The 25436-nt window shown below is 52.4% G+C and overlaps 6 protein-coding genes across 6 annotated transcripts; 4 read left to right on the forward strand and 2 right to left on the reverse strand.

Moving 5' to 3' along the window:
- Window positions 1-68: 68 nt before the first annotated feature.
- Window positions 69-602, reverse strand: NEUTE1DRAFT_115552 (uncharacterized protein; the record flags this gene model as incomplete). Its single annotated transcript, XM_009859054.1, has 2 exons — window positions 69-447; window positions 580-602. 2 exons carry the CDS (start codon window positions 600-602, stop codon window positions 69-71), a joined length of 402 nt encoding a protein of 133 aa, XP_009857356.1.
- Window positions 603-1240: 638 nt separating this feature from the next.
- Window positions 1241-3103, reverse strand: NEUTE1DRAFT_93389 (uncharacterized protein; the record flags this gene model as incomplete). The annotated part of the gene is made up of 2 exons (XM_009859055.1): window positions 1241-2760; window positions 2863-3103. 2 exons carry the CDS (start codon window positions 3101-3103, stop codon window positions 1241-1243), a joined length of 1761 nt encoding a protein of 586 aa, XP_009857357.1.
- A 2564-nt stretch (window positions 3104-5667) lies between these two features.
- NEUTE1DRAFT_93392 (uncharacterized protein) lies at window positions 5668-10886 on the forward strand (the record flags this gene model as incomplete). The annotated part of the gene is made up of 3 exons (XM_009859056.1): window positions 5668-5700; window positions 6472-6577; window positions 6975-10886. One exon carries the CDS (start codon window positions 7004-7006, stop codon window positions 10688-10690), a length of 3687 nt encoding a protein of 1228 aa, XP_009857358.1.
- Window positions 10887-14352: 3466 nt separating this feature from the next.
- NEUTE1DRAFT_93395 (uncharacterized protein) lies at window positions 14353-16847 on the forward strand (the record flags this gene model as incomplete). The annotated part of the gene is made up of 2 exons (XM_009859057.1): window positions 14353-14775; window positions 15748-16847. 2 exons carry the CDS (start codon window positions 14395-14397, stop codon window positions 16630-16632), a joined length of 1266 nt encoding a protein of 421 aa, XP_009857359.1.
- A 331-nt stretch (window positions 16848-17178) lies between these two features.
- On the forward strand, window positions 17179-18539 carry NEUTE1DRAFT_74692 (uncharacterized protein; the record flags this gene model as incomplete). The annotated part of the gene is made up of 3 exons (XM_009859058.1): window positions 17179-17370; window positions 17572-17722; window positions 17806-18539. The coding sequence occupies 3 exons, from the start codon at window positions 17333-17335 to the stop codon at window positions 17878-17880; spliced, it is 264 nt and encodes an 87-aa protein (XP_009857360.1).
- Window positions 18540-24608: 6069 nt separating this feature from the next.
- Window positions 24609-25340, forward strand: NEUTE1DRAFT_119315 (uncharacterized protein; the record flags this gene model as incomplete). Its single annotated transcript, XM_009859059.1, has 1 exon — window positions 24609-25340. The coding sequence occupies one exon, from the start codon at window positions 24785-24787 to the stop codon at window positions 25118-25120; it is 336 nt and encodes a 111-aa protein (XP_009857361.1).
- Between the last annotated feature and the right edge of the window lie 96 nt (window positions 25341-25436).

A 25436-nucleotide genomic window follows, 5' to 3' on the forward strand; every position in this document is an offset into this window, starting at 1 on the left:
CTTGGCATCGCTTGGTACCTCTCTCTGCCTCTAGAAAATTGCCGACGACCTTCATGTTGGCATGGAAGTTAAGATGGTTTGAGAATGGAAGGGGATGAGAATGGAAGGGGATGCGGCTGAAGCGAGTGTAGAGGTAGTGAACAGGTAAGGTAAGGTAAGGTATTTTCAGGTGTAGTTTGATGTTGATAAGTAATTCGTGGAATGGTGAGCTGACTGGAGTTTGTGGGGTTGGGTGGGCTTTGAGGTAGTACGTTGATGGTGATGGTGATGGTGATGGTGATGGTGATGGTGATGGTGATGGTGATGGTGATGGTGATGGTGATGGTGATGGTGATGGTGATGGTGATGGTGATGGTGATGGTGATGGTGATGGTGATGGTGATGGTGATGGTGATGGTGAGGGTGATGGTGATGGTGATGGTAGTGGCAGCGGTAGTGCTTTGTTTACTTTGAAAAGGGGTTAGTTATAACACACTGGGTACACTTGGTTCCAAGTTGCGTGGGACTGTTTGGGACGGGAAGTGAGAGAGATCGTTAATTAGAACTAGGTTACATAAGCATTATAGACTACCTACCTACCTACCTACTCGACTAGGCAGCATTGGGGGAAGCCGTTGATTTCTCAATTGATCGCATTGAGGTTCTTCTCTCCATCAAGGGTAACTCATATAAACCAGCTTCTATGCTAGTGTAGGTAATATTTCCGTTCTATTCCGTTCCGTTCCGAAGCTCTCTCGTCTCTCGTCCTGTTCACAAAAGGTAATTAGATACTAGGTAGTTTCTATCCTTCTTCATTGCTAACTCCAAACTTATTTCCTATAAAGTGTAAACCGTTCTATAACCAAAAAGAAGATCCGATGCAAGAAAGTAACGTAAAGTATGCAAATGTAAAATGGATTGGAGTAGGAATTAAAGGATTAAAACAAATTGACGATAATGATGCCAAATCCCTTCTCTTTCCCTTTCGTGAATAATCCAGTTGGAGTGCCAGTTGCCAATGATGTGTGCCAGTGCGGTGTGGTATATGTAAAACCGAAAAAAAATGCCATATGCATGAAAATGTGTGTCTCTCTCTCTCTCTCTCTGTGTGTGTGTGTGTGTGTGTCCTCAAGTTTCAGCCTCCGTCTCCGTGTCTCATGTCCAGACTTCTCTCATATATAAATAGAGTGTTTCTTCCCTCATCCCTTCACTTTCTTCTTTAATCCTACGGACTCCCCTTTCCCTCCACTCCCACTTGACACTATGGTTTAACATTCCCCCTCAACTCCCCCTCCACTTCAGCCCTCACCCCTCTACACCACCTCACCACCGCCTCCTCAAAGTCCACCCACATCCTACCCCCTTCCTCCGGATTCTCCAGCTTGCCATCCTTGGCATACTGCAACCCCAGCGCGTCGCACTTGATCATCACCTCCCACCTGAGCTCCGCCGCCTTCATCCAGTACCGCAAATTATCCGCTGCCCGATATGGTTTCTGCGTGTCTGCATGGAAACTAGGGATAGCACCAAACCTCCTCCTACTTTTGCGTACCGCGCAATTATGCAGATGCACCAACCTAATCCCATTACTCAGCTCTCTCAGAAACGGCGTCGGTTCCGGATTACTTGACGAGCGATCAATGGGTGTCCACTTGGGCAACGGGGTGAGACTAGACAGCGGCGGGGGCAAGGGTAGGCCGGCCAACATGGAGTGAATAAAGGCTTCCTCGCGCTCAATCTGGTTCCCGTTCTCGTCGGTCGGCCAGTTTTCCGGTTTTAGCCAGGTCCAGGACTCGCGCTCCTTTTGCTCGGCGGCCTCCATCTCGTCTTCCTTGGAGAGCATGTCGCGCAGGGATTTGATCCATTGGTTCATGGTCTGGAACTCGTCGTCGCGCATGCCGCCAATGAAGCCGCGCGTGGCCATTTTCTTGAGAATGTCCATTACTGACAAGAGGTCGGCACGAAGGTCCTTTTCGGACTTGATGGCGTCTAATCGGTCCGGGCGCTCGTGGGAGGTGTAGTAGATTTTGGCGGCGCGAATGGCCAGGGTCATGACGTCGAGAATGTGCATGCCTTGGATTTCGTACCAGCCGGTGGGGTTGAGGGGGACGGTGGGGGTGACGGGGCTGGAGGATTCTTGTTCGGAAGAGTTGGGTTTGGAGGATGTGTCTGAGAGAAGGATGGCGGGTGGGACGACGACCCGGTCTGACGGCGGAGCAGACTCGCCCGCGGGCGCGGTGGCTTCGTTGGCTTCTTTTAGGGATCGCTCGGCGGCGTTGAGGGCACTTGTTAGCTCGGCCCGAAGCTCCTCCATCGATGGGGGTTTGGGGATCGGCTTTTCGCGTTGGTTGTACGTCGAGACCGTCGGCGGGAGCATATGTTGCTGATCTGTTTCCTCATCATAGTCCGAACCAAATTCCTCCTCGGGCGGCTGGAATTCCATGTTGTGCTCATCTCCTGTGGGCGACTTGATGTCGGGCTCGAGCCCTGGGGTATTGGGACTGCTGCCCATGGAGGCATAGCTCGAATCGTTTTCAAAGTTCAAGACCCTAGGTATCGTGTAATCGCCGCCTTCGAGCATGGACAGATCGAGTGTTTGGGCCTTTTGCTGGCGTTTACGAGCGAATTGGGCGCCCTTGCCGTCCAAAAGTCCGGTCCGGGCAAAGTAGTACTGCAGGTGGGCGATGCTTCCAAGACTCAGGACGGATTCGCGCTGGCGGGCGCTCTGGGCAAAGTCGGTTCCTTGAGGGCGCATATAGCCCCGTCGCTTACTGCTGCTTCCTGACGAGATGGTGGAGTTAGCTGTCAACGAGTCCAAGCTTCCAGTAGAGTTCCGTATCCACGAGTTATCCCGGGACCGGAGAAAGAAGTGGCCAAGCGTACTGATTTCGGAGCGGCGCGAGCTGACGGGAAAGGTGCCGGACGAGGAGCGCGAAAAGGCCGAGCCGGCGTCGCTTATGAGGGAGTCACGCGAGCGTTCGGTGGATTCTGATCCGTGGGAGATGGCCGAGGTGGCAGAGGCACAGCGCATGAACTTGTGAACGGGAGCGCCAACGGCCGGCGAGGGCAGAGCCTCGGGCGACTCGCACCGGGCGACGGAATCGTTCTCTGGTGAAGCGCTCATCCTGGATGGTCCGGTATGGCTTGAGGTATGTCTCGAATGTGTCTCGTTACGATGGGATACAGCCGTGTGTATATAACCGTTGGCAGGTCTCGGGTATCTATCTGCCTGCCTCGTCGTGGGCGGAGGAGGTCTGTAGTTTTGAATTTGGGCGCTGACGTATAGCGATCGTTATTCTTGTTCTCTTGACATGCCCCAAGGCGGAGAAGAGGCAGTGACAGTCGGTGATCAGAGGTTCGATCGAGGCTGTGGTGTATGTGGACAATTACAGTTAAAGCTAGAGTCGATGGCCAACACTCTCACGGCACTCTGGAAAAGAGATTGTCAAATCACAGAGTTTGAAGCCTTGTCTGCCCAAAAAAAAGAGATCCACAGCGGAAGGAAGCGATGGGGTAATTCTGTGGAAGAAGGAACAGAGAAAGAATGGAAGATGTCAGGCTTCGATGACTGAGTCAGGGGTTTGCCTCTGCTGTTGTTGTGTGTGTACGTGTGTACATGGATGGGCCTGCGGGCACAGGAAATGAGGAAGGGATGGTTTTGGTGATTTTGTCGTGTGTTGGACTGCCGCGGCGGAAAGTGGACAACAACGACGATGGGGACGGAGGACGGAAAGATGAGTGACTGGAGATGTTGGAGAGTCCATGTCGGAAGCCCATCCAGATTGGGTGACGGTGTGGTGTGCTATCGTTAGGCTGCTAGCACCAACCCAAACACCCCGCTCACTGGCGTCTCCAGCTGCTGCAGGTGCTGCCCTTGCAGCTTGGAAATGCACCCAGCAACGCCTTTGGCTGTTGGGCGGCGCTACTGCAATCACGGCAGTGTCAGTTGGAAATGGCCGGACCATTGCATGCGCCCACTAACAGCGACAGGCCTTAGTTGCCGTCTGATAGCAGCGGGGAAGTGGAAGGACAGTGGCACTGACAGGGGGCTACACTAACAATTTAGTCGTCACACATTTTCGGAGGATCTTCCTTTCATCGCTCGCATCGCCATCCTCCATCTCCGCCCCTCGGGGAAATCTGAGACCATACACAATTTGAAGCGAGCAAACAGACCAGTACGATAGCATTCGTGACCGAGACGAATCTCCGATGTCCTTTCAGTTTGTTGACATTGGACGGATGGCATTCAGGGGTTGGCTGGCAACTCTTCGGTGGCCTCCCTTGTAATAACACTAACAACCCGTCTAGGTCTACTAGAGAATCCCCTCCCCTCTACAAGTAGTGTAGCTTGACCTTGACGCTCGACTATCAACAAGCGGCCCGTTAGACCAGTGACTGCGTGCTTACCTACCTATCCTGATCTCTGACCTATCCAATCCAATGTCTATGTACACTACGTTCCCGTCTACATATCCCGAACAAGCCCCGTGGTCCCGTTACAGTTACATAGGCAGGGTATGCAAGCACGGAAGAAGAGCGGGTGCTGCCGAGTCACTGCAATTTCCTTGCCTGACGTATCTTGAGCATCTGGCATCTTCCCTGGATGCCGTTGTTTCAAGTTTCAGATGTTGACAGCTTGCAAAGTCTGTCTGTCTTTGACACTACAGGTACATAATCAAGTCAACGTCGTGAAGATGTGTCGTGCTTGGCCATGAGTGTCAAGAGTGTACCTATAGATAGATGGAGTCTCCATTGGTGGTGTGGTGGTGACACTAAAGAAGAAGTCCAGGTGGCCAAACAATCAAAAGACCGAGAAACACACAGAGCTCTGTTGTGAAACAGAAGCTCCAGAACCCTTGTCCTTTTTTTTTCTTTCCACGAGAAACAATTCTGTCATCCATTCAGAATATCAGACGGAAGACTGCCAACCCCACAGGTACGGACAGGGCTATGTACTATACTCGCCGCCGTTGAGAGCATGCAATGTCAGGTAGGTACGTAGCCGTGAGGTGCGAGGTGAGAGCCGTGAATAGGCACGTGTCCGACTCACTACCGGTACTAGTACACAGTAGGTGTGCCTACTTGCATTCGAACGGGAGTATGCAGCTGTTGGCGATGACGTTTTGCGATGTCGGATTTTTCTTATAGCTTCTTTGATCTGAGTCTCGATGGGATGAGTGAGACCTGAGACTGCAGTTTGACTTCACAACCTACCGTACCCGTTGGAACGCACATATTTAGATATGTCTCTCCCGTTGGCACTCGTTACCTCTGCGCATTCTTCATGTGCCGTCTCAGTGCGCCCTGCTTTTCCGTTTCACTGAAACTTACTGCCGAGAAACCCGCGATAATCCAGAGTATCTTTGACTATTGCCATGTCTCAACAGTCAGTCTATAAAAAGGTGGCATTCCTCTGAACTGACTGTTTACCACATCCGGTTTAGTGGCAACTCCGATGAGCATGATTTAGCGAGATCTCAAGGCTGTTGCTGTGTGCAGGGGTACCCTTATTTTGTAAGTGGACAAGACTCCTGAAGTGCCTCTGAAGTCTGAACCGCCCGAGTGGGAATGGCAAGGTAATCATTGTAATTGCGCACCCGAGTGGGAGGGGCAGGCCGATGTCAATATCGCTTCCTATGGGTTGCGCCCTCTGTCATTTGCTGGAGACCATTGGGAAGGAAGAAAATAGAAGATCCCCCAGATGGTGATGGGCTGTGTGTGATGTGATTGATGACGGATGGTGGACTGGTCGAGATGTCGGGATGCAGAACAGCATTCTGAAGATACTTATCACGTATTATACCCGGTGGATAGGTAGAAGGAGAATGCGGGGAGCGGCAATTATTTATCTTGCTAACGACGGGATGCGAACTCATCTCACTTATCGGAGGAGAAGATACCGCTAGTAAGGAATGTAGAGGGATTTGTCTCCAGTCACCACTCGGAGCTTCCTTCTCTTGACTTTATGTTTCAAAGCAAAGCCGGGTGTTTGACTCTTGCACGTCCTAGCAAAGACCAAGGTGATTGGCTGTTGCCACAGTGGATGGTGTGCTGAAACCCATCCATCACAGGAACTGAACTTGCTTGTGTACGTACGGTATTGTCAAGAATGGCGTAACTGAAATTCATTCCCCCAAATTACCTCGATGACTACCTACGGGTTTCCAGAAATAAGCAAATAAGCCCCTTTGACTTTTTTTTTTCCTGCTTTCTCCCTATCTCCCACCTACCCATTCATATACCTGACAGATCTTGTGACTAAAGGCTAGATCCTTCTTTTTTTCTTGGTGGTTGGTTGTATTGAGTGTTATTCCTCATCCTAACCTACCTAACGAACGAAAAATACTCGACTTCTCCAATTCTTCCCTCACTTTTACATACACCCTGCCAAGCCCACCCGGCGTCACACTCTACGACACTACCAATTTCACTGTTCTGTCACCTCAGACCAAACTGAACATTCTCATCGTCGGCATTCCACTCAATCAGGTATTCAAGGCCTGTCGCATCCCTTCTGCTTGCTCCGAAACAACACCTCGACTAGGTACAACTCCGCCGGTATTAGCGGGATCCCTTCATTCCCGACCCCGACCCAGTCACGTAACCTCGGCCAGCCTCCAATCGCGACAACCGCCAGCCGTCCTCTGATCGCCGGGATTGTACCATCACTCTACCGCATTCGCCGATACAGCAGCAAGGTGACGAGTCTAGTACATACAGAAAGCACAGGCAGCTGCTGCATGCACGCCCACGCCCGCTGCTCCCTCGTGTGAAGGAGTGAAAAAGAAAGAGGTTGCCTGCTTCTGCTGCTGCTGCTGCTGCTGCTTCTGCAAGGTGTTGCGACATCGCCTATCTGCGCCTGTCCTGTCAGTGGCCCAACAACCCAAGTCCGATTGGCCTCTCGTCGGGATCTAGAACCAGTCACCGTCTCGAATCCCCGGTCACGAGCTGGACCAATAATCCCCTCCAAGACACACCCCAAGCAGCAAGAGAGAAAAAAAAAACAAATACTCCTCAACAAATGACCACCAGTGTGTTGTCGCCTACGTCTCCCGCTGCTGGCCCTCCTCCGCCAGCCAGTGACTGTGGCTTTACCATTCGACTGGTGAACGACGACGGCGACTCGGATCTGGACATCGATGCCCAAGACAGCCTCGTTACGATTGATGACTGCAAGGAAGATCAAGACTCCCCATCGTTACAATCACAGCAGCTAGACCGGGATACCTCTAGCTCTCATCAGGACCAGCAACAGCGTCAGGATAGCGCCGTCGAACTGTCCTTTTCGGAGGTCCCTACCGAGCTGCTCCAGTTCACCTTTGCCAACTCCGATACTACTACCACCAGCGACAGCAGGCCTACTACTAGCTCCAGCGCTTCCACTAACAATAATACGAATCACGTTCACATTTCCGTAAATCACCTCGACTCCGAATCGCCCACCTCCTCCTCCTCTTCCTCTTCCTCAACACCGCGACAATCCAGCTTCTCGACAGACGTCCTCCTCACCCCCGATCCGACCCCTCCCGGTCTTCGCGCCACCCGCAAACCCTCCCCGGGTCTCGCTGCGAGATTGAAGGCTCTCGGTTTCGGCGGCCAGCGCAAACCCGCATCCCCGCCCCAACACCGGGAACTCGAGATCGGCAAACTCCCCGAGGAGACGCTCAAGAAGCTCGACGAGCACCACTTGTCGCTCTCCCAAGCCCTCGTTATCGAGCGACGCGGTCGTCCTTGGAAAGGTCCCCTCGTCCACCTGCCATCATCATCGAGCTTGAAGGCATCCACGCTGTTCCATCATCACCGCCACAAATCAGAGGAAGCCCAAGAGGAAGCCCAAGAGGAAGCCCAAGAGGAAGCCCAGGAGGCCGCCCATGAAGAACACGCAGACATCGGTGGTGACGTACTAGCTCAACAACAAGAACATCACGATAACGACAGCGTTTCCACTTCACCAGACGACAACACTGAAATGGACACCAACAAGTACCGACTCCCCGATCATGTCAACGGCAACGGCGTCAAGGCACAACCAGACACGCGACACGAGCATATAGCCCGCGATTCACGCCGAAGTTCATCCCAGTCTTCCGATGACGTGCCGCCCCCGCCTCCACCAAAGGATACATACCCCTCCCAGTCACATCAACGCGATAACTCTAACGGCTCCTCCAACAACAATAGCGCCGACGATTTCAACCCGGACGACATCTCCTTCAATCCTCTCAGCCTCTCTCGTCCTCAGTCCGTCTACACATTATCTCGCGCCTCCTTCGCAAACCAGCTCGCCCAACTAACCTCCATCACCCTTCCCGATGCTGAGCTCCTCTCCAACAAGATTGCCGCCATTCCCACGGCCCAAGTAGCCGCCCGGGCCCTTATCGGCGCAGCCGAGCAGATTCGCGGATGGATCTACAAGGCCTCGGAAGTCATCGGCGGTCTCGAAGCCGACGATGACGTGGAGTGGGCGGCCGCTGGTGGGCGCGAAGGAGTAGACGAAGTCGAAAAGGCGATTGTGCGGTTCGAGGAGCTGATCAACATCTATGTTGGAGCTATCGAAGAGCTGCAGGAGCGCGAAGACATCAACGAGGTTTCGACGGAGGATTTGCGCCGAGCCGTAGCGCAGATGGAGAGCATTATGGGCGAGTGGGCGCGAATCAGGAACACGTTGAGGGCCGTCAAGTCGCAGGTGGAGTTGGCCATGGAGTGGGAGGAGCTGTGGAACGTGGTGTTGGGCGATATCCAGATGGAGGTGGATGACTTGAGCAAGCTGGTGTTTGAGATGGAGGAGAGGAGGCATAAGACGGCCATGTTGGCGGGCGATGGAGTGGATATCGGGGATTTGGAGACAATTGTTGAGGAGGCACCGACGTCCTTAGTGAGCAGGCTGCAGGCGGCTAATACCCATGGTAACGGGAAGTTTGGTCATCCTGGTTTTCCAAATAGCCCGACGTCACCGCTGCCGACTCCGTCGACGGGGATCTCGATGGATGACTCAAGCTTGTTGGCGCTGTTTGCGAGAATGCAGCCGCTGAGGGCTTCGTTGGATTTTCTGCCCATGAGACTGGCGGGCTTCCAGTCAAGGGCGGAGAATATCTTTCCTACTGCTTCCGATGAGTTGGAGATGCGGAGGCACAGTCTCGAGGCTACCTACAGGAAGCTGGAGAAGGATGCCGAGTCTCTGAGGAAGGAACTAGGCGAGGATCGGTGGGTGTTGGTATTCAGGGGCGCCGGCAGACAGGCGCAAAAGATGTACGAGTCGGTCCTGCGCAGTTTAGAGAAAGTGAAGGAGGCGTTCGACACGGGAATGCACTTGACGAACCAGCCCATGATGAGCAAGAGGCTGGAAAGTTATGAGGCTAAGAAGACTCATTACGGGCCTGCCATCGAGAGGGTTCTGTCGATTATCGAGAAGGGCGTCAAGGATCGACTGACGGTCAACGGAGAGATCTTGCGTTTGCATAACGAGATGCAGGCCAAGTGGAAGGATCTGAAGGCGGAGATGGTTGACGTGGATATGGTTGTGGAGGAACTCTATTCGAAAGGACAGCAACTACGGGATTCCGTCTCCAGCATCTTGTCCGACAGGTCTCCATTGGGTAGCGGCCACGAGACTCCCCAGAGCTCACCACCGTCGTCTGTCATTATGACGGGCCGAAACGGTCCCCCCACTGCTCGGTCCAAGTCACGGCAGGCGGGTACTCCCGGTAGCCAGCTTCCGAAACCTGCTGCGTCTCGCCGGCAGTCGACCATTCCAGCTTCGGCCTCAACCGTCACCCGCAAAGCGGTACCATCCAATCCCCGGATGTCCACCATCTTTGCCAGTACCCCGGTAAAGACGGACTACCGCGAAAGACCAGGCACAACTACGCCTTCCAGCTCCCGCTCCGCCGCTCAACCCCCTCGTCCATCCTCCAAACTCGACAACCGTCCTCGTTGGAACGCCACCTTTAGCCCATCCGACGTCGACACAGGCCATAACTTCAAACCTCTGAGCCTGACCACCCCTTCGCCCTATGCCAGGTCTACTTCCTCCTTGGGCCAGTCCTCTACTTCCAAATTACCGCAAACCCGCTCTCCTTTGACCCACGGCTCGGATGTACAGAGTCCTACCATCAAAAGATCGAATGCCACGGCATCCAAACTGTCCTTCCGCGAGCGCATATCCTCTCCCGGTCCTTACTCTCAGCAAACCCTCTCCAAGAGCGTCGGTCCCAGCGCCACCCCGCGCCAGTCCAAGACTTCCCACTCCTACTACCCTCCTTCATCCTCCAACACTTCTCTTCATTCCTCCACCGGCGGCCGCGAACGCGTCGAACCCCCCACCGGCTCCGGCACCTCCAACATGCGCAGCAACCCCAAGCGCCAATCCCTCCAACCGCCTCGCATGTCCGAACCCAGTCTCGCAGTACGACCAGCTAGTTCCATGTCTACTTCGCGCAGCAACAGGCAGAGCATGCTTCCGCAGCCGACTTCCCGCTTAGGGAGGGCTACCACCCCTGGATTGACGGGACGGGAGAGTCCGCAGGCGGTGGCGGGGGCGAGACATGCTATGGGTTTGGGCACGGGGAATTCGGGCGTGGGAGCGGGGAGAAGGAGTGGAAGTTCGCTGGGGATGAGTGGAGGATATGCGAGTAGGAGTGGGAGTTCGCTAGGGATGAATGCGGCGGGGAAGGATGGAAGGCCTAGGTGGAGGAATCCCGGAGTCTAAATAACTCTAGGCTTGCTGTGGTATGATGTAAGTGAGGGGAAGATCGATGGATATGGCGATGGATGAAGGAGGGGAGGAGGTATGATGTCGGCCTGTTTGTTGCCCTGCTGAGCCTGCGTTGCGTTGTGTGTTTCACGTTGTTTTCGTTTCTTGTTCTGTTGTTTTGATCCCATGCTGTTGTTTTTTCCCCTCTGCTCTTCAACGCATACCCAAAGCACTTTTACCATATGAAAACTAGCATTGCATAGCTCTGGCGTTTGTTTTTGCTTTTGTATATTTTGGTCTTTTTCGTTTACATTCAAGATCGCATCATGTATAGTTCTGCCTTTTGGAATTCATGGAGGGAAGAAGAAAGGGGTGAAGAAGGGAAGAATGATGGGCGGGCAGGCGGGCGGGCGAACGGGTCATGGCGTTGCGTTTATAGCTTGTGGTTAGGTATATAGTGTATTCTAGGGTAATTGCATTTATTGCATTCATTGCATGTGTATCGTTATCGACTCTGACACTCATGAGGCAAAGAACTCCTGTGTTCGTTGGTTTCTTGGTGCTTGGTATAGTTCTCTCTCTGTGTCTCTGCTACACTCAGGTTATTGTTGTCTCTACGTCAGGTCTCACTATAAGCGTCCAGTCTACGAGTCTTTCTTTTAGGTTGCCTCCCCTTATATTCCATAGAATGGGTCATAGAGTCAGAACAAGCCAGCTGAACAGACGGAAGAGAACCTCGGTTCATGAATCCATGCTCGCGTGGTGAGTATTTTCCCGACTTGTCACCATGAGCTACTTAGGGAAGAGAAGGCACGTTGGGTCAGTCGATTGTCTGGTTCCCTCTACCGTCGGTCTGGAGTTGAGTAGTAGCCTAGGTACGGTCTGGGTAAGAGCGAGCGAGTGGTGCTGATGAGCTCGGTCGAATCCACCTCACTTCTCGACGGACATTATGGCCCCATTCCCGTCATATCAAGTGTGAAGCGACTACCTACCATGGTGGCTACCTAGGTAACCAGTGCCTTTGTTTCTCAACAAGCAGGTACGCAGGGCAACCGTTGCCGCGTATAAAGATAAAGCTTCCGTCGTCTTCCTCGTCGTCATCAACAACAATAACAACAACAACATCATCATCATCATGATCATCATCAGCTCGATCTTCGTCGTCCAGTCCAGTCCCTTTCGTCGCACCTCAGTCCCACATTAAACAACATACATCTTCGACATCTGGTGTGTGTCTCCATCCCCTAGGCACAACTCACTCAGACTCAGTCATCAATGGCAGTTGACGACGACCGGCGGCGCGCCCGTGTCGCACGGAGACGCAGACGTGCTGTTATTCTTTTTCTTGATCTTCTTATCAATTTTGTTGAATTTTTGAATCGCGTGCTTATACTTCTGTCTGTTCGTCTGTTTGTACTCTTTGATTCTCTTTATTATTGTCTTCTTCTTTTTTTCGGACTCCGACGTGCTTGACTTGATCGGGGGCCCCCTTCGTTTGAGTGTCGATGCTCAGGACGGGAACTTGACTTGATGATTTTGCCGACTTGATATTGGAGGTATTCTCTGCGTTCAACATGATTCATGGTATGGCCTAATCCCTCTGTGACCAACTGCCCTTTTTCTTCTCAGTGAAGCAGTGCGTGTACTAATAACAGGCCTGATAGTGCAGATGCCGTTTTACGTCCACGGTCCCAAGTCACAAAGTCAACAGTCCGAGTTTCATCCACTTCACAACATCAATTATATCCTCGAGGACCACCCATAGCCACCCCAGGACTGAATTGGGAGGGACGGCTTCGTGGTTGTGTCTCTTCCGCTACATCTTCCTCTAGATCAACACTGCTTTCATTCATACTTGATACTACAACAGCGTTTCATCATCTCTCCAACAAGGTCTACTGGGCATATAAGGATTGTAAAACAGATGGAGTGGTTCCCAAACGCCTGTGCGAGAATTGTGTCCGGATTATTGGCAAGTCCGTCATCATCCAACGTTTAGTCGTCGTCGACTCATACAAGCTTCGCAACAGAAGAGCGGTTCTGACGGACAAAGAACTCTTCTTTCACAGCCCAAGGCTCGAGACTATCATGGAGTCAGTTGCCTCCGGTTGCCAACTTTGCTCCATTGTTTTCTGGGACGAGAACAGGTATTTCCGGCACAAGGCCCAGAGCGAACTGCCTCAGCGCTTGAGTCGTCGACCATATCACTCGCAGACTCGCCATAACTTCTCTGGCCACAGTCGTCGACTTCTTCTGTCCGAATTTCGAGAGGTAACACTCCTTGGCCGGGACATAATACGGTGATGTAAGGCTCAGCTTGAGAGGTGCAGTCATGAAAGGCAAAACTACTCGTGTTGGCACAGGCACAATCGATATGTTTATTGATACAAGCGCCGCTGTTCACTTGGATGCTGAACTGTGGCGGAAGAGGCTGTTCTTTGTGCTGAGGGTTGGGCTGGTACTAAAGTTGGTGGAGGATGAAGCTGAAGCGACTACTGGGTTAGATCTCCCAGCTTGAGTTTTTTTTGGTGGCTTGTTCGTCCCTGTCAAGGTTTCAGCGTAGTTCCTGGTGGCCAGAATTTGTCATTCTCATCTTTCAATGCCAGTACACCGGCTTCGTGCCGTTTGTGACATCGATGTACAACTGCGTGCATCATCGTCAATCTCGCCAAGTCGCTTCGTTCCTGCAAGACTTGGGTTACGTGCGGCGGTAAAATAGGGAAAGAGTAGAGGTAGGGCAGACGAGACAGATGGAAGAAGGCACGTTCGTGTGCTGCGTGACTTTGTGGTGGGATGGTCGGCGACGAGTATTGCGGGGACAAAACAGAGGAGTTTCTGGCACGTCTTTTGTCCCATTACCTCTCTCATTCCATCTCTGTTTCCTCTTCTTTTCAAGTAACCGATAATTCCACTTGCCACTGATCATTGCCATCATATTCGACGCAGGCGGCTGGTGGTCTCATTTCTGTCACGTCTCTGCTTCATCCTGCCCTCTTCTAATGTCCCCTTCATCCTCTTTGTCCCTCTTTCCGCTACCACTCCTATTTTTGACTTGCTGTTTCCCCCACATCTTCTGTAAAGGGACATCCTTCAGCAGCTACGTGCTTCTTGCTCAATTGACGTGAAGAGATCGCAAAAGAGGTTCTGCCCCGCCAAATCCGTCTGTCAATCCAAATGATTCTTGTCCATCACCCAATCAGTAGTTCTCTTGGCATTCATACTGGCTTGTTCACATTACAATCCAATACTGGTTTGTTTGTTAGTTCGAGACGTTGTGTCAACTTCCCTATGCATTTTCATAGCTAATTTATGCGTAATCTTACCTTAGATACACTATTTCTAATACTCAAAAGGCTATATTAAATCCTGCTAATGCCTTTTGTTCTTCGTACTAGCCATTTAGATTTGTTTTTTCGAGGTTTGGGGCTACTCGGGATAGATTTCGTCTATATAGGATACAGAGTACGGTACAATACTTAACGTACCGAGCTAACAAACAAACCAGTACTGGATTGAACTTGTGATTAGGCAGGTAGTACAGAATACTAGGTAGGCTGGCAGTGTGGCTGAGCGGGAAGTGGAGGCTCGCAGGCGCCTGGCTACCTTACCTGAAGTCCAGGTCCGTTGGGTTCGAATTTCCTTCTTGTCGTGCTTCATTTATCCTCGATACATCAATCCATCCATCACTTTCAGCGATCTTGCTTAAAAGTCCAACCAACATGTGGGTGTTTAGAAGATCACCGAAAACTCCTCCTCAGACAGTCGTCCCACACATACTGTGTGACTGCTGTTCCCGTATCGTCAAGAAGTCGAAGATCATCCAGGCATTCGCTGCCGGCCAGGACATCAACAATATTATAGACTCACCTTCTGAATGGTTCTTTCACAATCACAACGTCAATAATCTCTCCAAGTCAAGCGCCGCCGGGTGTCATCTTTGTTCCTTGGCTATTGCACAATTGAATTTTAGCTCTCCACGAAACGACCTCTATGGGTCTTCAGTGCTAGTTAGAGCATGGAATGGACTGACAAATAAACTAGAAGTAGTCTTTGAATTCCATTCCGCACGTCTCAAGGTTACGGACGAGCTCACGAAACAGGTTATGGATGATTTCGATTACATGGATACCTTAGCTGGGACTATAGATTTTTGTCCCCGGGGTTACTTCAAGGTGGTCCCGGTGACGAGGTTCACGATTGAAGGTACAGTAAACACCTCCCAGCCCCGTTGATAGACATTGGATGAAAATCTCTGACGAGAAGCGGGCTGCTTGGTAGCAGGAACCCTTGATGGTGATGCAACATCAGTCCGTGGTCTTCTTTCCTATACGTCGACCAATTCTCCAGAATCAATATCTACCGCACGGGCGTGGATAGATGAGTGTCTCCGGAACCACCCGAAATGCCACCGAAAACCGTTTGGTATGAGCAGTACAGAGTATGAACTGCTCCCGACAAGGCTAATCGACATTGGAACAGTCGATGGAAAGCTTGCACCACGACTGATTCTCACGTCTACCTCCGAAAACAAATCGATCCAATACCTGACATTAAGCCATTCGTGGGCCATAACTTCAACCGACTCTGCTTCAAAATTGACAAGCAGAAACCTGGAGCTCCTGCAAATACAGATACCTATCGAAGGCCTTCCGCAAACATTTCAGGATGCCTTGGAAATTACACGTCGACTTGGATATCGATATTTGTGGATTGATTCCTTATGCATTATGCAAGATTCGGAAAGTGATTGGCACAGGGAGGCTCTTACTATGAGTAGCATCTATGGCAATTCGTCGTGCAACATTGCTGCTTTAGGTGTTGCTAGAGCCGACAGTTGCTTTGTGCAACGGAATACTCTTCAGGTCTTTCCGTGCCGAATCACGCAACAGCAGAATGGAATTAGCGTCTACGCCGATCCAAGGCTTGAGTGGTACACACCTCTCTTGAGGCGAGGCTGGGTCATGCAAGAAAGACTTTTATCTCCGCGTGTTCTCTGTACTGGAGCCGAACAACTTTTTTGGGAGTGCTGTTCCCGCACGGCTTCCGAGGGTTTATCACACCTAGCCGGAGAGCATCTTCTACAAGCAGAACATGCCTGTGTCTGGGCCGGATATCTGAACGACGCGAAGTTCTGCACCAAGTCCGATTTTGAGTTGCTCTGTGGCTATGGAACCGCTAGACCTATATCAGACACGATGCCTCAAGGCCTGCCATGCGGGCGACAGAACCCTAGATTTACATTTGCCCAAGCCTGGTTAAGAGTAGTCAGAGGTTATGAAAGGACAGAATTCACCTACGAATCAGATAGGCTCATTGCTCTTTCTGGAGTGGCCAAGGCCATCGAACATAGCAAAGGGTTCACCTACGTGGCTGGGACATGGAAGGAACTCTGGCCCCTGGATGCTTTGTGGTGGTATGAGCGGGAACCATCCAGGGAGGAACAGACAGGCTCTACGAAATTGAAGGCGCCTTCGTGGTCCTGGGCTGATAGAAAATGGGCCAAGAAATTTGCTTTACTGGACGATATTGGCCTCGATATCCACCAAATCATTTACCTGGCACAGTTTGATGAGTTCACTTGTCCCACATCCACAGCTCGATATATTGGTACGAGGGCGGATGAAGAAGGAATAACACTCACCACAAAGGGTCCGGTCAGGAGAGGGCTGGTGCACCGTAGTGGGAGGGTTGGGGTGCTACTAACGAGCGACGAAGAATGGGTTGATGTTTACTGGGACCTGGGCCAGATTCCAAAGCTAGGCGAATCAGTGCTCCTTTTGATACTAATATCCGGGAAGAATATTTACGGTGTCCCCGTCTGGGCAGGACTGGTCTTGGTGCGGGAGGAGGGCGCACCGAAGAAAGACGGGCAGCCTTGCTACAGACGCGTGGGCTACTTCGAAGGGGGCTTTGGGAACCACGAAACCTGGGGCGAGGAAGCGATTTGTCTCTGTTGATTGTTCCATGAGATAGGCACAGGGAAAGGGATCAGGGAGCCAAGGTATCAATCTAGGGAGTGCGAAATTGTCGAGCGTGGATTTTGGATTGACGGGGTTTTGCTCTTGGGAAAGGTTGAGACCTTGATGGCTTCTTTTCTTTAGTGCTAGTATTTGTTAGTCCATGATAAGACTATGGTGGACATGCTGTGTATTGCCTAAGGGAATGTACAAGGTCACTATCCTTGATATCGTGAGAACATCACCGTCATCCGCACCCTTCTACGAACTGTCTGATATGTACCTCCAGACATGAAACAAATCTCCTGAATAAGTTTGTTAATGTTCAAGTAAAGATTGTGCTCTTCCTCGTTTTCTTTATACATATCGCGTCCATATCGTCTTCAAGGAGTCGTTTCTCCCCAAGCGCACTGCGCCTACCACAGCCAATGATTGGTCGTCTGCGTCTATGGCTGTGGGTCTTGAAAGTGGGCCCGAGTCAGGTCCAACCTAACGAACGACATCATCCGGTCGAGGGGACGTGCTTGACTGCGGCCAGGTCCTGGTCTCCATTCTCCATCACACTGACTGCATCGCCATCAGTAACAACACAACAGGACATTCCCACGACAACGACAAGATACTACCTATCCAGCTGCCGCATTCGAATTCGCACGAACAACAAGACAATTTTCAAGAAAACGACTAGAACACCGTCAAGATGAAGCCTCTTGTGGGAGCCGTGCAGGCTTGGAGCTGGTAAGCAGCAACCTGGAACCACGTCCAGTCCCATTCATCAATCTACACCACAACCTCGCCATCACAGACCACGACAGCGCGCAATACCGGCCGGGAGGAAATGTGTAGCAGTCGTCGCATGCCACGCTGAACAAACACCACCCCACTCGACAACATCTACAATGGATTGTACCAATGCTGACCATAGACAATCAAACACAGCACCGTCATCTCCGCCTTCGCCATGCTCATCCTCGGCGTCTTGTGCATCCTCTTCAACAACAACCACCCGGAGCTCGTAGGCGGGACGGAGGACCCGGAGGACGGGAAGGAGGTGGCGGCGACGGCTGGGATGGCTATTGCTATTTACGCGGTAGGTTTACTACCTATCTTCCACATGACTCGAGCGGCCGGGACTGGTACCATACACAGAGCTTTGCTGACATGCGACGACAGCTCTTCTTCTGCTTCTGCGGTCTCCAAGGGTTGTTGCATTTGCGAGAGGGCAGGAGGGGGGCTATTGCGCTATGACGTTGATTCGACAGGACGACGGCGATGACTACGACGACGAATAGCATACCCACCTACATATCCATACTTGTACACGCACGCGATAACAACAATAACGGTGATGGCCACATATGGCGAAGATAATAGCGAAAAGGACGAACAGAGTCACAACAAGCAAGCAAGCATCACTAGGTAGACTAGACTTTGCGACGCGACGCTTTCAGAAGAGGAGGTTTATGGGATAGCACACACAATGGTACGGCGTTTTTGGGACTTTTAACTTTATTCCGCGAGATGGATGCTTGAAGAACCGAGGAAGAAGGGGGTTACGGAAGCACGGTGGACGGCTGCGGTGGTGGTTATACTATTGGAGCTGCGATGCTCTTATCGAGCACCTTCCGCTCGACACCGTCATTATTGCTCCAGAGAAATGATCGACGGGTTGTTGGACTGACTGGCACGAGTTGTCTCCAAGACCCGAGTGAGGTTCGTCGTCCATCAAAAGAATCATTACTTAGAGGAAGACAGTTGAGCTTTGGTTTTTACCTGTTCCACGGCATCTTTCATGTTTATCATGTGCAGTCGCTTCTTGTCATTCATTGCCAGTTTTGATGCCGCAGTTCAATGAGCTTCAAGTCGTCGCGATAACATTGCCAGTAATCAGGTTCCTGATCAGTTGTACACAAACAGACCAGTGACAAAATCGCATTTGCCCTCTTTCGTCATAATCGACATGTGTGTTTGAATACGTACTTGTAGTTGTGCATATCCAATGCCTGCCGGCGTACTACATGCGGTTGGTTACATACAACGGGACGGCTAGATGGATGATTTAGGCAGAAGTGGGTTCGCCGCGATAGCTTCAACCAATGTCGACGAGTTCCCCGCAAACACCAGGCAACTCCAGGCATCACATCCACCTTTTACTGTTTACACTACTCGATCTCACATGATATCGCGCCGGATACGCGAGATCCGTCCGCGATGGGTACACGGCGGTTAATTGTCTCCATGTTGTCCCTGTCGTGTTGACGTGGGTTGTCCAGGCAGCACACCCCCATGGCGACTTCCTTCCTGGAACGACCTGATGGAGTGAGGTTGGAAAATGCCATTCGCTTGACGGAGAAGAAGCGGGAGGGAAGGAAGGTGCGGTCGATGATGGGCAAGTCGACGCCGCGCGCGGTTAGAGACATGCCGCCCAAGGGAAGGTACTACTCACTGTACCTACCTCATGTCAAGTTTATAAAATGAACACGACTCCGTCGCTCATTCTCTTCTCCGGTCACTCCCATCGTCCGTCCATCCGTCTCGTCCCTTCTTCATCTTCACCATCTTTGATACACTCAGTCAAGTCCACCGCCCTGAGTCTCTTGTCTCCCCAAATCAACACCAAGTCAAGCCTACCAAGTGTTCAAGATGGCGACGTCAACCTTCCCCCAGCTGCCCGTCCCTCATAGCGACCTGGTCAAGCACATCGCCAACCACCCACAGACCCCCATGGTCGACCTCCTCCAGCCCTACCGTGACTATGAGGCTCGTCTTCGTCAGGTCTACGCCCAAGAGCCCGACTCTGAGCTGCTCAAGGACCCCTACGTCAACGTCCTGCCTCTCTTCACAGACAACACCTCCGACATCAAGATTCGTGCCCGCAACATGGAGGCCGAGTCCGAAGAGGAGAGGGCACGCTACATCATGCCCCTGCCCAAAGACATGCGCCGTCCAGACCAGTCCCCCGCCGTTGTCCAGTCACACAAGGACTTCCAGAGGAACTTCAACATCTTCTCCGAGTCTTCTCTGGTCGAGTTGAACTGGGACAACGTCGTTGCGGCCGGCTCCTCGGTTGTCAACTGCATCTTGCCTGTTCCCAAAAAGTACAGCGGCTCCAAGAGGCTGATGCGCGAGTTCTACCATGAAAAGTTTGCTCCTGCGTCCGATGTCGATCTGTTCTTGTATGGCCTGACCGAGGAGCAGGCGATTGAGAAGATCAAGGAGATTGAGAGCCGGGTCAGGGATGCGTTGCTTTGCGAGACTACCACGGTTAGGACCAAGCATGCTGTTACCATTTGCAGCCAGTATCCCACCAGACACATCCAGATCGTCCTTCGCATCTACAAGTCCGTGTCCGAAATTCTTACCGGTTTCGACATCGACTGCTCTGGCGCTGCCTATGATGGAAAGCAAGTCTATTGCACCCCTCGCGCTCTGCAGTCCTACATGACCCAGACCAACCACATCGACCTCACTCGCCGCAGTCCCTCCTACGAAAACCGCCTTTCCAAGTACAGCCGCAGAGGGTTTGAGGTCTACTGGCCTGAGCTCGACCGTTCTCGCATCGACCCTACCATCTTCGAGCGGAGTTTTATGAGAACTCTGGGTCTCGCACGACTTCTCGTGCTGGAAAGACTGCCCACTGCCAAGGCTAGAGACAACTATGTCGACCAGCGCCGCCAGGAAAGAGGTCGCCCTGCTCTTAATCGATTCGTGCGCAAGAACTTCCGCGCCATGGGTTCAAACATCAAGGACGACTATGACGACGAAATCGCCGATTGGGTCAGCGGAGACGAGGTGTCTGACTACCACACATTTACCATCCCCTACGGTCCCAAGTTCCACGCCAAAAAGATCGAGAAGCTTTGCTACACCAAGGATCTCTTGCTCAATGCCGAGTGGAACCAGCACGATAATCGGACCGTGTACTTGCACCGCCATCCTGCCTTCGTAAGTCTTTTCCAATGGATATTCTTAAAGTCCTTTGCTCACCGCTTTTTCTCTCTCTCTTTAGTTTGGACGCTTTAAGGACGTCGTTGAAGACTGCTGCGGACACTGCCCGGTTCCCCAGACCGATGAGGAGAAAGACATTGCCGAAGAGGAGGAGAAGATCTACGTCTCTGGCAGAATTTCCTTCATCAAGGACGACCCCGGAAGACAGCAGATTGGCTCCTTCAACCCTTTGACCGATGATGACTGGACGGAAATGGCCTATATCGGCAACACTGCCAGGCTGTGCCAGGCCATTGTCGACGAGGATGTTGAGCATGTCCAAGACTGGCTTGCTCAGGAGGGCGCCGATCCCAATACCAGAGACCACACAGGCAGGACTCCCCTTCACCTTGCAGTCATGTCCTCCTCGCCCGCAGTGGTTCGTGCCCTCGTTGAGGCTGGTGCCCGCCTTACTGCGCGTCTCGCGGACGGAAGAACCGCACTCCACCTGGCCGCTTCTCGTGGCGACGTGGAGATTGTCAAGATCCTCATGAATAAGAGCAACACCAACGAGGAAGGGTTTGAGGAACTGGAAGATCAACGTCGTAAGGCTAGGGCTGCACTTCGAGAGAAGAAGACGGAGAAGATGGATGTCGACGAGGAGAAGGCGGACGACTCGGAAGACATCGAAATGATTGAAGCTGGCGATGCCGAGTCTGATGCCGGTGGCGATAAGATGAGCATCGCGACAGGCTCGTTTGTCAAGGTTGACAAGACTCCTGAAACACCCGCACCTGATGGCACACTCGTAGCCGAAGATGAGGAAGGCCCTGACTTCTACAAAGTGGATGAAGTTGCATGGGATATTCCGTGCTCGGCTTTGCACCTTGCCATCATGGAGGGGCACTGTGAAGTTGTCAAGCTTTTGTGCCAAGAATACGGAGCTGATGTCTTGCTGCCCGTCAAGTTCCCTCAGGATAAGAATAAGGTCCTCCTGACGCTGGGTCTTGTCATGGCCCTTCCCATCGAAAAGGCAAAGTCGATGGCTCAGACGCTTCTCAGCCTTGGTGCCACGGTCGCCCAGGCGGACATGAACAGTTGCACTGTGTTCACCCGTTACGTGGAGCGAAATGCCAGGACGCTGCTGGACTTGGCCTGTGAGCTCGACAAGGCAGGCTACAAGACGGCAATCAACCACGTCTGCAATCAATGGGCCCAAAGTGAGACGCCATTGCTAATCGCAATCAAGGATGGCGACCTGGGCATGGTTGTGAAGCTCCTTGAGACGGGCGCTGTGCCGGAGATTGACTTTGAGACCTGGCTCAAGAGCGCCAGACAATCGCCCAAGGAGAGCCGGCTCAGCGACTTTGAGAGCAACAAGAAATTGTTCCGAGAAGATCTTGATCGCCCATTGATTGCTGCCTTGCGGTCCAAGGAGCCCAGCATTGCGCTTGAACTTTTAGAACGGGGGTGCGATCCGAATCCCCTCCACCCCGAGTCAGTAAGGGGTTTGCACAGTACTTACCACTATCGATGGAAGGGCAAAAGTGCCCTTGACATGGTGCGGGAGCAGCTAGAGGATCTTCGAAAATACAAAGGAGAAAACACAAAATTCGAGGAGCCCAAGCCGCGCCTGGGACTTGACACCTATCTCCAACGGTTCAAGGAGGGCACTTATCAACACTGGGCGGTATCCGGCGGAGTCAAAGTTGAGAAGATGGGGGACCCAGAGAAGCGGACGGAATATGAGATAGGTCTCAAATGTCTTGAGAGAACGAAGGGCATTCCTGAAAAGGAGCAGGCCGTCCGAGACGCCATTGCGACGCTGGAGAAAATAGAACAGAGCATCATCTCTAAGGGTGGCAAGACGTTCAAGGAGCTCTATCCCGACCGCCAGGAGGACGGTAATGATGACACCAGCATCAATCGCCATGGGTTCTGGCTTGGTCGTCATCATGACGACGAGGTTTCCAAGAAAGAGCCGTATCACTACAACTTCGTGTTCACCGGTGTTCAGGACATGACTGAGACAAAGCAGGCTGCCTACATGGAGCTTTTTGGGGCCGTGTGGACTGGTGATCTCGATAAGGTCAAAAAATTCACCCTGACTTCTTGGGACGACGCCAAGCAGCAGCCGCCACTAAAGATTGCTGTCGAGGGTCACAACGGACACAATCCCTTCACCCTGGCGTTGCAGCGTGGTCACTACGACCTCGCCAAGGCGGTGCTAGAGATTGCTCAGGCGCAGTACTCACCTCCGGAGAAGGCCAAGACCCGTTACTCGATGAACAAGAGCGGCGGGGAAGAAGAAGAAGAAGATGATGATGATAGTTCCTCCGACGAGTCTGCACCCAGAATTGTGGGCGAGACTGTCGACGATCAGCTTACCATTGACACCATCGGTCAGGTGTCCATGCAAGTAGAGAGTCACACCTTACCAGTGAATCTGCTCAGGGGCAGGACGGCCACCAACGGCCTCAACTACGGCAGATGGAGTAATAGCATGCAGTTGAACAAGGGCCAGGTTCTCGATGATGAAGAGGAAACGTGGGATCCGCTGATGTATGCCGTCACGAACAACGACTTGAAGCTCCTTAAGTTCGTGCTCGATATGGGCGAGTACTTTGGAACCCTGCAGCTTGACCCGGCCACAGAACCTCCCAAGTTCTTTTCCGCACCAGATGAAGTCTTTGCCACGGCCATTCGGAAGGGACGCGTTGAGGTCATGGCTGAGCTGATCAGACGCACGGGTGCGGGCTTGCCATTGGAGCACCTGGTGGAAGGATCCGGTGTCGAGCTTAAGGAGCAGCCGCGCTACTACCAGGGCTTGTCGGTGTATGGAAAGAAGAGAAGGGATTGGGCCAATGCCGGCCGGGAAGTGGCTCAACAACCACGCGATAAGAATTCCACAACGTCGCCTCTGCTGAGAGCTGCAGAGAGCTGTTGCATCGAGAGTATCCAGTGGTTCCTGAGCGATGCCCCGTTGAGACATTACCTCGAGTTTGCCAAGTCCAAGGCTGCTCAGGAAGACACCAGGATGCAACACCTGGGACGGGCTCCCGGAGGTGTTGAGGGTGCGATCGCTAGATGGCTTGATGATCAGGGTAAGTTCCGCGTTGCCATCCGCTTTATAAAGGCAAAAGCTAACAAGCATATAGGCGAGTTGATCATCCACGCCGTCATTGTCAAGTCTGGCCAAGTCGACGTTAGTCATCTGGTCTCGTATCTCATCAAGGCTTGCCCTGAAGCCTTGGAGGCCAAGTCACACAACGTGACACCGCTGGTGCAGGCCGTCTACATGGGTCGTGTGGAACTCGTCAAGCTCCTGCTAGAAGCCGGTGCTGACCCGAACGTCAGGACTAGCTCGTGGACCAATATCTTGCACGCCGCATTGACATACACGCCACCGGCTGACAAGCTCAAGGAACTGCTAAGCCTCTTCGACCGCGAGGCCGTCATCCGCATGATCACTGAGCGTTCCAGCCTGGCCAGTGATGGCCGCACCCCACTCCACCAATGGCTGACCTGCATCGGAGGGAACGAAGACCACAACAAGTCCGTCGCCGTCTTCAACCTCCTCGTTGAGATGTCGTCTGAGGCGGTGACCACCGCGCTCAATATGCTTGACGCTTCCGGTGACACGCCTCTGCACGACATGTTAACCTCACACACCAGCTCCAAGCTGATCCGGGCCGTGCTGGACTTCCAACCCAGCCTGCTCTTCCGTGAGAACGCCGTGGGCCGGACCCCCGTCGAAGTGGTTCACGACGAGCTCATTTCCAGCCGAGTCAAGTCAGAGAGCGGACAGCAGGGGCGCTACCATTCAAGGTACAGTGTGTCTGGAGCTGAAGGCTACCGCTACTTGCTGGGAGAGAAGCCGCAGGCGTTTCTCAACAACATGAAACTTCATCAGGAAAAACGGAGCCGTGAGCATGAGAGCCAATATAGTGACAGCCAGAATACCCGAATGTGGGCTCTATGCCAGGAATATTTGGCCAAATTGGCCAGCACCCCTCCGCCATCTCGTTCCGCTACACCTCCCACCACCGAGGGCCAAACCCAAGCCCATCATGCCCGCGAACAGTCCCCTCCCAAACGCCGCAAGCTCACGACAGAAACCGAAGGCCGTCTTAACGCGCACATCATCGCCACCCACAAGCTAAAAGAGAAGCGCACGCTCGTCTCTCTCCCCGAAGCCAACGACGTAGCCAAGCGTCTGGGCGAAATGAAGGTGGGATCCAAGTACAATTACCAACTTGCTCCTCCCGAAGAGGAAGGTCAAGAAGAAGAAGAGGTGAAACGGTTCGCAGACGACGAGACCCCTTTCGCCTCCAAGCCCGACCGTCGCACATGGGGGGACGGTGTCCGTTATGGCAGGTGGAGAAAGCAAAGTGGAGAGAAGCAGACGCCGAGGAAGAGTTATCGTGTACTTGCCAATGTGGCTTGGAAGGATCTGAAGAAGAGTGGGGAGAAGGCTGATGACGGGCTGGATTGGGGACGGTGTAGGTTTTGCGGGGATTATCATACGAAGTCTGGAGAGCCGCATCCGTACATCCACTGAAGCGAGAATGACATGAGAAAGGTCGGGATTGGGATGTTGAATAGTTCGTCGCTTTTACATGTCTGCGGCCGGGCAAGATGGAGTTGCATGTTTGAAGTTGAATGGGGGGAAATTTCGATGTTTTTCTGTCTGATTTTCCTTTTGGTAGTTTACTGTAACCTGCTGGAGCAATTTGCGAATTGATAGTTATAGATTTAAGTCAGTTCGCGATGTTTTATCGATTCACTGTCTTCAAGTGATGATGGTCTTGACAGGTATCGATTGACTGCAATGTTAGGTAACTTTGCACACACCCCACAAATTTGTAAAAACCACT

Source organism: Neurospora tetrasperma (assembly GCF_000213175.1).
Source record: "Neurospora tetrasperma FGSC 2508 unplaced genomic scaffold NEUTE1scaffold_81, whole genome shotgun sequence".
NCBI classification, from domain to species: domain Eukaryota; kingdom Fungi; phylum Ascomycota; class Sordariomycetes; order Sordariales; family Sordariaceae; genus Neurospora; species Neurospora tetrasperma.